The sequence below is a fragment of the Gallus gallus genome, chromosome 6, assembly GCF_016699485.2.
Source record: "Gallus gallus isolate bGalGal1 chromosome 6, bGalGal1.mat.broiler.GRCg7b, whole genome shotgun sequence".
In the NCBI taxonomy this organism is placed as follows: domain Eukaryota; kingdom Metazoa; phylum Chordata; class Aves; order Galliformes; family Phasianidae; genus Gallus; species Gallus gallus.
In genome coordinates this window covers 19,257,216-19,271,867 of record NC_052537.1, presented here as the reverse complement: position 1 = coordinate 19,271,867, position 14,652 = coordinate 19,257,216, and the positions used below count along the sequence as shown (strand labels likewise).

Genomic DNA, 14,652 nt, shown 5'->3' with positions numbered 1-14,652 from the left:
CGTGTCCTTCTTCAGGCAGTTCTATCTGAACATAGGAAAAGTTTCCCACTGAAAACACTTAAGAATTTTCAGCACTAATTTCAGCAGCAAGGCAGCCATTAGAGCTTCTGCACATGCAGCAGTGAAGAAAGAAAAGAGGCTGAGGCACAGAAAAGGGAAATGACTTATTCCAAGCACCTGGCTTCCCACTCTCCTGCTTTGATCCCAAGAGCCAGTCCCTGTTCACACTGCACATTAGCACAAGCAGAGTTCTTTCAAACTAACAAAGCATCTTTGAACTGCAATGAACTGTAACAGTGCTCCCACAAAAACAAACTGCCTTGGTGTCCTACATAGCTGTGGAGTTAGTGTGGTGCTCCTAAGATCACTGGCTCCACTATGTGGATGCAGAGCTGCTGCACACTTTTGTCTGCCCCAGATGCTGAACCTTACAGCTGCTCACTCCGTCAGCTGAACCGGTTCTTTAATAAGCTCCTTTCTTGCAGCCATGGATTTCATCCCCCTCTTTAACTGATTTATACTAGTCATTTCTATTATTGTCCTTGGCATCTTCTGTGCTCTCCCCAGCCCCTCCTTTAAGGAAAGGCATTGTGCCCAGATTTCTGCTAGGCCATGCCCTCTTGTTAACTTCACATTCATTACTCCGGCTGCTTGGATTTCTTAGTCTCCAATGACTTGCTGGCAAACAGAGCTTTATTTTTCTCAAAAGAAAAAAGTCAGAGTTTCTACACCAGAATCATTTCCCAAGCCTTCCACACTTTCTTCATCTATTACATGCTAACTGCACATTAACAACCTGGCAGGATTGCTTCAGGCTTGTAAAGATCAGGGAGGCAATCTAGCAGCTGGGGACTCAGGTTGCAGATACAGGAATCCAGTCTCCCTGTCTCTGCTGGTAGACCAGGGTTATTTATAAAGGACTGGCCCTGTTTTTTGGTAGACAAACTGATGGTCAGAACAGGTTCCTATCTGCATTTCTCTCAAACAATTCCACAGCATCATGTTATCACCCATATTACATATTACCTCTCCCCACTATGCCCATGACATATACAATCTCTGTTTTGTATGTGTCTTTAGTATACAATCTTCACTTGTATACACAAACTGCTATGGTGCAGTTCATCTAAGCCCACCAAGAGCTGTCCTTTGGCCTAGCTTTCACAACTGGCCCCTGCTGGGACTATTTGTAAGGAAGGAGTTGAAGTATCAAAATATCTCAGTGCCCTGCCTGTCATTCTCCTTATCTGCCAACAACTACCCTGACTCTCCATTCTATGAGCCTCAACTCAGGGAGGGGCAAGCTACAGGCAAGTACAAGTCTTCCTTTCCAGCCACTTGTTTGGCTCTGTGGTGGTACAAAAAGAAACACAGTGGCACTCTACATGTCTGGTTTCACCAGCACTGCACATATGGTTTTTGGCTTTTGGATTTGGCACTAACAGATCACTGAAAGGTGTTAGAATCTTGGGGAAACTGGTGCAGAGTATGTAAAAGAGGCAGGAAAAGAACTGCACATAGCCTTACAACTGGAAATTCTTGTGACAAGTTACTACTGTGAAAGGAAAATGCCTAGAGGCTATAGAAGATTGCACTAACTGTAGAACACTGAAAGTGCAACAACGTGTGTTACAAGGTCTCTAGCTGGAAGAGGCAAAACTTACAGTCAATACAACTAAAACTACTTTCAAGGTATGGATTTGTACATACATAGCTCCAATGCTATGTAGTGGTAAAGCAGAAGGGAGTCTAACAGCAAACTAGTAAGTGATTGTGTCATTAAAGGCTACAGTTGCACAGATCTGGTATTTATTTGTTGATTTCTGGAATTTTCTAAATCAGAGTGCTTGACTTCGAAACCTGAGAAGTATGGTCCACTATGGTTACTTCAGTGCTTTTTTTTTTTTTTTTAAAAAAAAAGGACTTGTCTAAAGGCTGAACTTCACATTCATTTGGTGCTGTTCAAACATGATATAAGGGAGCAGTCAATCTATTTGTCTAAACAAGTGACTAGTCAATATTAGCATAACACCCCACTCACATGCTCCTGACTTACTGATAAACTCTGAGCCAACAAATATCAACAGCACTGGATCTGCTGATTTTGGCAAAAAGCCACCTCACATCTGAATATGTACTGAATGTGTCTGTTTAACTGCAATACAAAAGACCAGCAAACATCACTGCACGACAATATAAAACAACGGCCAATATCTAGACTAGAGCTATCCCTGTGCTGCAGAAATTAATCTAGCAGCTTCCAAGGCATCACAATGTGCACTCTGTGCAGTGCAGTAGGTAAGATGGTTCCAGTTGCCTGGTTAAAGTGCAAACAGCTCATGAGGCAGCCATTTACAAGGCAGGACTGCAGTGCACTAAGTGAGCGCAGGACAGTTAATGTCACCCCCCGCTGCTTTTTTTAATACTTCTGTCAGCTCAGCAACACAGTGACTGCTGCTGGAAAAAACACGCCTAGCGTTTCTGACAGCTTCCTGTGGAGTTACATGGAGAAGAGACAGACAGCCTAAAGGCGCAAAATGAGATCAGCACATGGAAAACATGCTTCACATTTTCATGCCTGTCTCTTTCTGTTCAGGAGAGGCACGTGGGGGCAGGGAAAAGGAGCAGGCAAATGAATTATGTTGTATAGGCAGACAGTGTACCAACAGATCTAATAACATAGGGAAGCCATCACACTGGAGAGCACCAATATGACCCCTGGCAGAATGCCACAAAAATTCAGCTATGATATTGAGACAAAAATAACTATTTCTATATCTAGGTGCAAGCGTCACACAGCACTGTAACAGCTGAGTCTAAAGTGATTGAGTCTAATCCCCAGCTCCCACTATGGGATGCTAGCTCCTGAGCCAACTTGCCACTGGAAGTAGGAGGTATGCTGTAGAAGATGAGAGAATGAGGTCAGCTCTGCTCTTCGTGAGAAAAATTCTCACAATTCTGGGGAAATAGCTTTGTGCAGCGTATATCCAACATCAGGGATTTGGCCTGAAGACACCATTGCGGGGACGATGCCAAAAGTGGAATGCAGGTTGCCAGGTCTCTATGGCCTCAGGGGGTAGAATCTGCGCAGCATTCAAGGGAAGGTGTAGAAAAAAAAAGGTATGAAGGAGCAAAGAAAACATTTGCTAGTATTCAGCAGAAAGTGATTGTAAACATTACTAAACTAGCAACTATACAAAAGTGGCATATCTTTCCAGAGATGATAAATTGGATCCAGACACTGCTCTGGGCTTGAGTAAAGGTAGGGAAGCAGGACAGAAATCTCAGGTTTGCACAGTTTACCACATCTCAGGCAAATTCAGACAATATTTTCTCCTAGGTACCAGAATACCTTAGTCACATGCCTGAAATCTTTGTTTACTTCACAGAATTAGTGTTAAAAGCTCTTCAAGAATAGGTCTATATAGGAGTTTTGTATAGTGGCTGGGAAATTGCAAGTGCTCTAAATTAACATATACTGTCATTTACTGTAGTGTAGACTGAATTCACCTGAACCAAAAACTGAAAGGAACAGGTAGGCCTTCACATCCAATTCACCCTCTGTAATGCCAACACAAAATTTTCTAGCTCTTCTTTACTACCTTTTCATTCTCTGCAAACTCCTGCAGTATTATTTGTCTCTCCACACACAGTTCCAAGAAGTCTTCTGAATGGAAGCTTTCATGTAGAGCAGGGAAAAATGTTAGCTGGTTACAGTCCAATCCTTTCTCATCCCTCTCCTTTTCTGCTCCATTTAACATCAGCTCTCCTATATCAGTAAGAAAGAGATTGCAGCTTTAGTGGCAGCCGGATGACAGCAAAAGCATTGGCAATTTAGACATTTGCCCAATCTGTTCTACCTTGGGAAATTGCAGCATTTAACTGCCAAAAGAAAACAAAAACAGTCAAGAAGTGTGACTGCTAAAGTATGATACATATTTCAACTAAAACCAAGTCTGCACTTGTCATGATTCAGAGGAAATCCCTGTAATTACTGAAGATTCAAACATTATTCAACAATAAGATTCAACAATAACAAGATTCAAAAATTATACAATACCCCCTATACTCAACAGTGTACACAAGAAGCTTAACTTGGCGCAGCCATAGCAATGGCTGAAACCCACAGCCTTAAGACTGAGCTGACATTTCGGAACTCAGAGTTCTTTCTCAATTTCCCCCATCTCTGAAAAATTATCAGCTTATGTACCATATTTCACAAGTCCATTTTTTTTTATTATTTGATGTCTCACATAACAGAAAACCCGGCCTGGAAAAATGAAATAAGTTGACAACCATCATATTTTGAAAAATCTGGTTCCATTTTAGACATTGAAAAACAACTTTAGAAGCTAATTTTTTTTGGCAATTCCTCCATCGCTCTGTCCACATCTTTGAAAAGTCGCATTTCCTTTACCACTTCCCTAAGCCATTTATCACCTGGTTTTAAAGACAATTTTAGCAGAACTGAAGTATCTGCAAAATCAGGGGAAAGGCTACACACTTTTCCTCCTGATGTTAAGCCATTAGGAACTTTTCAGATGTACAGGAAAGCAAAAAAATAATCCTTCATTTCTATTTAGCATTTTTGCTTTCGGACCTTTCTGGTGGCAGCATAAAGAAATATTCATATATTGCCAATAAAAACGGTACCAGTGCTTTTTAGCCCAGAACACTATTTTTCCCAAGACTAAATTCTAACTTGGAGCTCCATCCTCCATCTCCAGCTCTCTTTGTACCTACCCACTATACTGCAATGTAATTTAGCCCTAAATGGTTACCTGAATCCACTTCAGCAGTAGAGGTTGTTGCATTTCTGTTTGCTAGGAGAACCTGAAAAGAGACTAGATATGACGACACTCTAATATGCTGTTAGGTAAACATAACTCTAAACGTTGTTGCTGAGCAAAACACAGATTTAGAACCATGTTGCAAATAAGTGCCTTTGAAACTCAAATGCATTTTAAAGAACCTAAAGGAAGTATTAGATGTAAGAATAAATGTCAACAATTAAGGAAAAGTCTATCACCTTCGCAAAGATGACCCTCCACAAGGCCTTTTATAGGACAAAATGATGCAGTCCAGTCTGCAAAAGACTGTCAGAACTTCACATAAAAGCTGAAAATGCCTTGAAGCTGGGAACCTCTTGACATTTTAATTGCTTCATCTTCTGATTGATAGAATTTGGCACTTAGACACTATGGAGACAGTACTAAATGCCCCACATATACAGTTCAGTGCTTAGTTCAAAGCATTCTAACTCCATTTTTTTTATTTTTAATCGTCCACCAATTTTAGCAGCCCTAGTACGCATGAGACACTGCTGGATACATTCCAAAATACTGTACCTTCAGGACATTGCAAGCAAAAAAAAAAATCCTAGGTTATACTCTCACTTATCTGGGAATATTTCACATGAGAAAAGATGGAAAATCATTCTGTAGCTGCTAAATACATTGCAGTTGTTGTTACTGCCTCCTGAAAAAATATCAGCTCATTGGATTCCATATGCACAGCAGAGCAAATTGGTAAATCAGCTGATGAGAATCAGAGGAAAGAGGGGAATAGGGGAATATAAATTCATCACCAACTACTACAGAATTTGCACACTTCCTGTAAAAGCTTTCTACCTCACTCTTCATTCGCATTACTGTTGCTCGGTTGCTTGCCTGCTGAATCCTTCTCCTCATTCGTGAAGGCCCTTCGTAACAATCAAGAATCCATCGTGGCTCTAAAGACTGTGAGACAACTCCCCATGGGCCCCGTCTGTGGAAGAGTTGCTCCTCAAGTACCATCCAGTCCTTAGCTGCTTTGCTGTAACCACACTGCAGCACCTGTAGGACAGAACCACTGTATGTTATTGCTTCCTTCCTCCCATTCAGTAGCAGCACCACATCAGATTCAGAGGGACTGATCTGCTGAATGGGATCACTGTAGACTGCTGCAGACCCAGCAAATTCAGGACCAACCGATCACTGAAAAAGTACTATAAGAAATGCTACTAGTCAGATACAGCAACAAATATAAGAATATAACAAACTTCAGTCTCATTAAGAACAGCTGTTTCCATTAGATTGCCAGCTCAAAAGCACCAAGCCAGAAGAGCAGCATTGCAGGATACACTTTTTTTTTCCTGGCCAATGTTCATGTCTAACAGCAACAACTACGGTCAGTGAAAGCTAAGTCTGAAAGTCTCAGAAGTATATTGTACTCCCACTAAGCCTGGCATAAATCTAAATATGTATTCCTGGAGAGAAGGTGAGGAGGAACATGAAAAATATTGCTATGTTTACCTGTACGTGATTCCTGTACAAAGAGGCATACAGCTCCTGCCCAGTTCTTCGGTACCGTTCCATACAGGACACAAATCCCTAGGAAAAAACATCAGAACACATTATGCCAATATGAGGCGCTGCAGGTAAACTGTGAGAGGCAGAAGCAGGTATTACTATGTCTTTCACAAGAATAATTAGGGACTATGGCCTCTGTTTGTGAGCTTGACAGCTCTCCAGACAGTATAGAGATGAGGCAAATATCTGAGAGCAAGCTTGCACACTTTCTCCAGAGAGGTGAACACATCCATGATCTTAACAAGGGTCATTAGTGGAATTATTCAAGAAGGAGAATGAAAACATTAAATGAAATTGTACGTTTTCTTCTTTTGGAGCTGAAATAGTACCGCAAATAGTATAAAAGACAATTATCTGTTGAGATTCCAAGTGAAGTAAGGATCCAAGATTTCTAACTATATGTCTGCTCCTTGCTGTATAAGCAGAAAGTGCAGACAAAGGAATGAGCCACATCATCTTTCTGCAGACAGGAAACCAACTGCTCCTAAAAATATTTTTGATATTTAGGAGCTTGAGTCCTTCTCTTTCTCCTAGCAACCTAGGAAATACTGAGTCCCAAGGACTTGAAATAAGAAGCGTTTGTTGTCATGATATCTGTTGCCTGATCAAAGACACACAGCACACTGAAAAACTGTATGTACACATGAAGCACTGAGCCACTGCTTAGTAAGCTGCTGGCTTGTTTCACCTTATTCTCATGAAGGCCGCTAAAGAAACAGTTTAGGGTTTGGCTTTAATAGACTCTCCTACACTCACGGGACTGCTCTCCAGTGCTGTAAAAGACTTTTCTACACAAACATTGTTGCTCCATCCATCTCTCTCCTTGCTCAGTATCTTGCCCTGTGACTACCAGCAAGTAGGTCCTGGGATGAGTTCAGCACCTTATTGTTCTTAAGTTAAAAAACAATCTCCTTTGTTTGAAAGTGTATTCCCTAGAAAAATATTCTACCCTATTGCAACTACAGGCTACCATGTCTGACAGAACCTGCTCAGAGATTGTATAGGATAGGTTAGAGAGCCTCAAGTATCATGCAAAAGCTCTCGTGCCCACCAGATGGGTTTCTAACAAAGGTAAAAGATTCAGATTGCTGCGAGTCACAGCCCAAGTCTAAACTGGCTGTGGAAATTCCATATCCTTACTACCTAAAGCCATGGATCAGATGGGTAACTTTTAAACGCATGGACTCTGTGCCACGCTGGCAGTGATTCCTCACAGCAAACTGTCTGACTGCTGCTTACACTGTGCTATAATTAAGTTAACACACAAGGTCTATGTGGTGTGCCGATTACTGCTGGCTGCCAGCCAGGTCTGTACCCCTGCCGTGAAGTCACATTTATTGGTGTTTCCCTGCAGGAAGCTCCTGTTTTACACTGATGAAAGTCATTACATTTTTGTTTGTTTAAAGCATCATTAAACCTGTAATCACAGTTGTGGCCTCACAAAAGTATTCCATAATTCATATGAAACTCCCATAAAGGCTGACCTAGTAAGCAACAGCATCTCTGCGCTGTTGAGCCAGGCTCGGTGCAGGAGGAAAGCAGAGACCCCAGTTTTTTTTGTGGACACAGGGTAAAAGCCATTCAGAGTAGATGAGCAATTCCTCCATGTATTAGCAGACATTTCAGATACCCACAGGCTACTCAAGCAGAGCTGGAGCCCTACTGGCAGCTGTTTCAAAGTTGCACATAGCTTGTACTTCAGTTATGGTCAGTCAGACCCGTGAGGTCAAAGCCCATGCTCCAAAGACTCTCACCGACATTGCTGCCCTAGCCCCTAGTCTTTGGAACACATGTAGGGTTCTAAGAAGGAAAAACTTTTTGTCAGATGAGGCCAGAAGGGAAGACTAACCATTCTGGCTTCCAAATGAACAATAGCTAGTCATCTTCAACCAGATGAACACATCCTCAGTGATCACCCCCGCAAGAAAACCATCTGGTTATAAAAATGAACAGTGAACAAAATTGGAGATCACTGTTACTGGGATAAGAAAGAAAAATTTCAAAATATGTCCAATAAACAGAGCATATAGACTAGGCTATCATCCACTCAGCGTTTGCTCAAAACAACTAGAATATATAGCAATGATTGATGAGTGACTATTTGCCATAGCCTCCTAATAAATAAGCAGATTCCATTACAAAGACAATTGAGATCATATGCTATAGGTGGTTATCCTTTAAAATGGCAACTCTGCACAGCAGATTTAATGCAACAGTGCCACAGTTTATTTATTTTGAACAAAAAGGGAGGTACTGGTTTTCATAATTGTTAGTACTGTGTGTAGGTTTGCATTCCATATATAGAAAAGCAAATCTGAAGAAGAGAAATGTGGCCAGTATGCTAAGGAAGATGAGACCAAAATGTCATAATGCTTAAGTCATGCTTGCTTAAAAGTCTTAGGGTGGTATCATGCTTTAAGTCTTCCTTATAGCAACTCCTCTACTTTGCAGCCCCAGACACTTGCATAGAAGTACAATCAGGACACCTTGCTGCCTCATACTCTCCAGATAATACTTACAGCTTGAAAAGATGATGGAATTTACAAGCTTCCTCTCTCTCTCAAAAAAAAAAAAAAAAAAAACAAAAAGACACCCACAACAACAACAACAGAACAGGCAACAAAGAAACCACAACACAACCACCACCAAATAAACAACCAGAAGCCAAAGCCATTTTTTCCTCTTCTTGCAGCATGGAGACATCATGCAATAAAAACAAAAATGATTAGCGTTGAGGAACAGTATAACCAACAGGGAGAAAAATGCTGGAGCAGAGAAAATTATCATCCTAAATATACCCAGTGAGTGGATTTTCTATCATTTCTTTCAACAAAAACAACTGAAGGACATCTTGCAATAAGAAATGGTTGGGGAAAAAAAAACACAAAAACACTTGAGGTGTGACTTCCAAAATAATAGTTGTTTACTGAGCTTTGGAATATTTTGTCTATACTTTATTTCATATGTGTACTGCATACATTATTAGTATGTGTGTAAAAATATATAGATATAGATATCACTTAACACTGCTGCAGTCCCTCAATGGCTTTCCATAATAAACTTACAAAGCATGATACAGATTCCACATATGCCACAATTCATTCTTAAAATATAATATGTCATTGGAGCTCCATGCTTTGAGGCTTTCTTTTGTGATATATAAGCTCTGTGCTTCATCACAGAACCCACATGCACAAAAAAAGTATGCACCAAAGCTCTTAAATAAATATAAAGAAATGGAGATCTTCAGGTAAAAAAATCTATTCAGTGATATTGTCAGACTGTACATCTGCAGAACAGTCAAAATGTTAACAAAATTTCACAATTTTTTACTTTTACATATGACTTTTCTGCTACTAAAGTGATGCACAGATGTCACTGTAAATCCAAGCATTAAGATATAAATATGGTACGTAATAAATGCTTGGGACACCTGAGATGTGACAGTAAAGCATGCTTAAAACCTCTATGGGCAATGACTGCTAAAGCCAGTATACAGAAAATAAGCATCATTACAAAGAAAAAACGTTAAACTAATGCAAGTTTTGTATTTCAACCGTCCATCCCATCTTGAATCAAACAGATAAATGACACAGAACTCAAAGAAATGTGATTTTAAAAAGTTCAGTTTTACTTCAATCATCATCTAAAGATAATAATTGTTTTAACAGAAAATTGCTGAAATGCTATTACATAGCTACAGAGCTAGACTGACAACAACTAAGCTTTGAAGCTAAACTCTTCAAAAATAAAAAAGCCATCCTGTAGCACTCACTTCATTTCTCATACTCGTCCTTTTTCCACTAACCTAACCAGAACTTAGTCCTCCTTCCCAAAAATACACTAATCTGAATACTTCTGGATTTTTCCTGCTAGATCTTGGAAAATAAATCAGCCTCAGGAAGTAGAGGATTCCAGTTAACATCCAGAGCATTACAGAGAAGCATCCAAGTGTCACAGTGAATTATTAAAGCTGGCTGAAATCTCCAGTTCACTGGCACTGTGGTACTCAACTACAGAAGACAAGGGGCTTTCCAATGAAAGCCAAGTCAGCCACCACTTCTACATCTAGCATGGTGAATCAGAGGCCAGATATCCCAAGCAAACAAGCCACTCATCTACGACTCAACTGCTTTTCAAGTAAGAGACCGTGCACTGGGAGGTGAGTAGGTTCGCCACTTAAGAGGAGAAAGTGTTTCATTAGACATCAGGTAGCAAACATTATACTAAGGCAAATACTGTTTTTCTTAGCAGATCAAAGAGTAGTTTGCCCTAGTCCTTGGCACATACTCTCCACACTGAGGACTGTTTGCACTCTTTTGAATCACAAAATTGTTATTGCCATGTGGATTTTATTGTTACTTTGCCAAAATTCATTTAGCTTTTCAACAGACTGTAGTTCCAGCAGTTAAGTGTGGCATGTGAGCTTCGTGCCTCAACCCGCTAGGAGGCTAATGCACACTGCCAACTGCTCCTAAGGATCATGGATGGATTCCTGGCATCACCAGTTGGTTGGGGAATAGCAAACTTAATGAGAAAAGCCTCTGTATTTCAGTGCACCATAAACATACCCACACGCAGGAGTGATGAGATCCAAGAGGATAAACCCAAACTACAGGATACACATGATGAGATTTCTACACTGTATTATCAGCTATACTTCAGCAGCACAGAAACTGCCCTACTTCTATAGCAACTATGTGTAGTATGTATATAAGCACGCGCACACATCCCTCTTCAACAACTGGTATTACTGAAGCTATGAATTCCTGTTAGAACAGTTAAAAGTTACTTCCTACTAGCAAAAAAAGCACAATGTAAGGTGAGGTCTGTTCTTTATTCCTGTCTCTGAGAATGGCTTCTGTGACTTTGGGATAATTCCCGCCTGTTACAAGAGAGATAGTGAGCACTGAAAGGTGAGGCTTCAGCAACACTGTGACACTAATGTAGGCTTAGAGCTCAGGGTCCAAAACACAGAAACTTCTTTCTTCTGACTTCCAAAATAATCAATTTTATAAAATGGCACACATTTAATGGTGATACAATAATTCTATAGTTTTTTAGTGCCTGAAGAACAATCTTGTATTCCACATGATATACTGCAACAGAAAGTATGAATGGAGCACAGACAAGTGCAACAAAGCTTTAACTTAGCTAACAAGGGTGAGAAGAACATGGAATGATGGCACAGGCAGGAAACCTATGCCCTCATTCAGGAGAAACATTTAAGATCATCCTGCAGAGATTTCTAGGACCTCTGCTGATTTCCTGTTTACTTGCATGTACCGCCACCCAGTTATACTCTCAGCTCTTTTCAAACCCTGCTCTCTGATAGAAACTTAATATTCTTACTACCTGAACTCCTATCTGTACTTTATACTGCTCTCTGCATTTGAACTCATAACTTGTGCAGAAATTAAGTTGGTCATAATTATTCTCCTTTTAAAGGTTTTCAATAAAAAATAACATGATTTAGAAATCCCTGTGTAAAGCAATTTAAATCAAATATTTCTCCTGAAATTATGAAATGTTGCATCAAAACTCCTGAAGAAAATGGACATCTCTGAACCAAGAAATATGGAAAATGATTTCAGTTTCCACCTATTCTGCAGAGAAAAAAAAAATTCTGTTTCAGTGTCTAGCATCTGTTTGTTTCTAGGGCTTCTCTGTACCAAAATAAAAGGTTTTTTCATCCACATTCACACCATTCAATTCAACTGGCACAATCTCTTATGTGAAAATAAAACTCTGCATCCAGCAGCTCTTAAAAGATGAGATTTCAATGCTACCAGCTTTAGGCATTAAACTCCTTGTGCTGAAATTCCATATCCAAGCTTAAACTTGAACCAGATGTTCTTGAAAGGAAAAAAAAAAATCAAAATAGAAAAAAAAGGTAAGGAAACAAAAGAACAACTTCTTTAACATAATGTGTAATTAAATTAAGGGACTTGAACTTCACTGTCATAGGACAACAGTGTAAAAAAACATTGGAAAATTCCCTTGGAATAGTTGCCAATAAGAAATTTCGGAAGGGTAATGGATCTTGTGTTACAGATTTTAGATGAACTAACTGCTATAAATCAAGAAATGAAAAATATTCCTAGAATAGATTCCCTACTGCGCACTGTGCTGTGCCACACCACCTCCTGTAGCAATTGCTGTTGGCTTTTTAGGGGGAAAGACTGTGGGGGAGAAAGCTTAATGGTTTGTATTTGCCATTGTACTATCTTTATATTCTAATTTCTCTATTAAATAGAGGAAATTAATTCCAAATATTCCAGAAGCTCTTATGATTTGTATTATATAAAATTACACAGCCCTGTATTTTTTGTTTTCATTAAGCTGTTATCTAACCTGTGATCTCTTGGACTATTTCTTTACGATCTTCAAAGTATCTGAAGCTGATAACTAAACAGTACATCAGATAACTGCTTAAGAGGACATAGAAAATCTTTGTTCAAAGTTAAAGAAACTTTTCCAGCTTGCTGCAGCATACTGTAATTTAGCTTTGAGCCAGTTATTAAACAAGACAATAATATAATGGAAATTGTTTAATATACATCATTAATAGCAAAGTGCCTGCTTTCACTGAACTAAAAATGTGTGCTATGAGCAGTTTTGAAATGAATATTTGATTCCAATCTTCCCTTGTGCATTTAATGACATGCTAATTTACATTTTAATTACTTCCTAAGAAATCAAAGCATTTGTTGACAGAAGAACATAATGTCAACTTCACAGTGCACTGTTGGTAGATGGTTAATGAACTTAATTAGATAATTAGTGATGTTAATTATCCTTCTATTATGAAGACAAAAATGTTACACAAGTAATACACTTTTCTAAGAAATACCATTCTGTTTGCTTGTTTTAACTCTGTTAACTTGAAAAGCTGGGAGAAGACCAAAGTGACTGAAAAGAAAAATATTTGTGTAAATAATAATTGTGATTGGTTTCAGAATTTTTTAACATTTCTATTTCACCAACCATGAACTGTTAAGCATGAACCTCCCTGTATCCCAAGTGTTACACATACATTAACAAGTTCATTTTGTCCAATCCCTCTCTGCTCTTTACTACTCCTACTACAATTGTTTATTGAAGGAGGCTGTAACAATGCAGGACAGAAGCAGCTAGTGTTTGAAGGCACAGACCCACTACAGGGGGCTGAACAAGATGTCAAGCTTTACATTTTGGGTGATCGTGGCCAAGTCTCTAAGTTCACATCCATCATAATGAGATAACATTTCTTTCTCACAGATATCAAAAAACATCAGTGGCAGCATGTTGAGTTGATACTCACTTTATGTGCTGGGGCCAAGTATTTTCTGCCCCAGCAAGAGTCTGGAGATGAACTTCTGCTCAAGAAGTTTTGTTTAAAACTACCCTCTATCTGCACACAAATGTGTGACACAATAGTTTGGGAATGATCTAAGTATATTAGTTTCAAACAGGTAGTCTCCACATTCCTTTGCACCCAATGCAAGAATCAGTATATATACAGCAGCCAAAACTAGGAAGTAAAATTAACAGCCAGGAGAGAATTAAGGCCTCATACTCTTTTGATGGACTCACGTTGGGGGGGAGAATCCCCAGGCAGGACTAATTCTGTATCTGTGATGTAACTGATTTGTTCCAGATAAGTCAGTCTTGACACTGTACAAAACAAGTTAAAAGCCTCCTGTGCAGTTTGTAAGTGCTAAAGAAGCACCTGACTTTGTCTAGTGGTTTGTTCTAAATCCATAGCAAGTGTTACTACTGCTTGTTTCTTTAATCTGACTCTTTATTGAATGCAAATAATAACCTCCTAATCAACCCCTTTCCTCTCTCTACTGTGCAAAGCTTTCAAGTTTTGACTGGCTTCCTACACCATTCTCAAATTCATTAAGATTGATCTCACTTAGTAACAACAGAGCTTAGCTCTCAGTAAATATATTTCATCTAGAGCACTGTGTCCAGTTGGAGGCTCCCCAGTAGAAGAAACAGATGGAGATGCAGGATAGAGTCCTGCAAGGGATCACTAACATGAGCAAGGATTTGAGAATCTCTTATATGAGAAAAGACTGGGAGAGCTGAGACTACATTGTCCAGAAAAGAGAAGGTTCAAGGGGTTCTCAATGTGTATAAGATGTCTGACAGTGCATATGTGTATCTGAAGGTTAGGCTGTAAATACAAAGGCAGTGCTTTCAGCGGCACCCAGAGACAGAACAACAGGCAATGGGCACAAACAGAAATGGATGTGCTATCTAAACATCAAGAAACACTTTCTTATTGTGAATGTGACTGAGCACTGAGGTTGCC

The 14,652-nt window shown here is 39.5% G+C and overlaps 1 protein-coding gene across 5 annotated transcripts in view; it reads right to left on the bottom strand.

Annotated features, from left to right (window-relative positions):
- The window catches only part of WDFY4 (WDFY family member 4), a 118,919-nt gene that overhangs the window by 46,640 nt on the left and 57,627 nt on the right, over window positions 1-14,652 (bottom strand). For 4 of the 5 annotated variants that reach the window (XR_001467130.4, XR_005861169.2, XM_015288425.4 and 1 more), the window contains 4 exons: window positions 6,294-6,371; window positions 5,631-5,834; window positions 4,782-4,833; window positions 3,603-3,769 (listed from right to left, as the gene is read on the bottom strand). Coding sequence is in view for 3 of the 5 variants with exons in the window: in XM_015288425.4 (XP_015143911.2) it covers window positions 3,603-3,769; window positions 4,782-4,833; window positions 5,631-5,834; window positions 6,294-6,371 (501 nt within the window). In the remaining 2 variants the exon portion in view is untranslated. The remainder of the gene's footprint in view (window positions 1-3,602; window positions 3,770-4,781; window positions 4,834-5,630; window positions 5,835-6,293; window positions 6,372-14,652) is intronic. The other variant, XM_015288428.4, reaches the window with a different exon arrangement.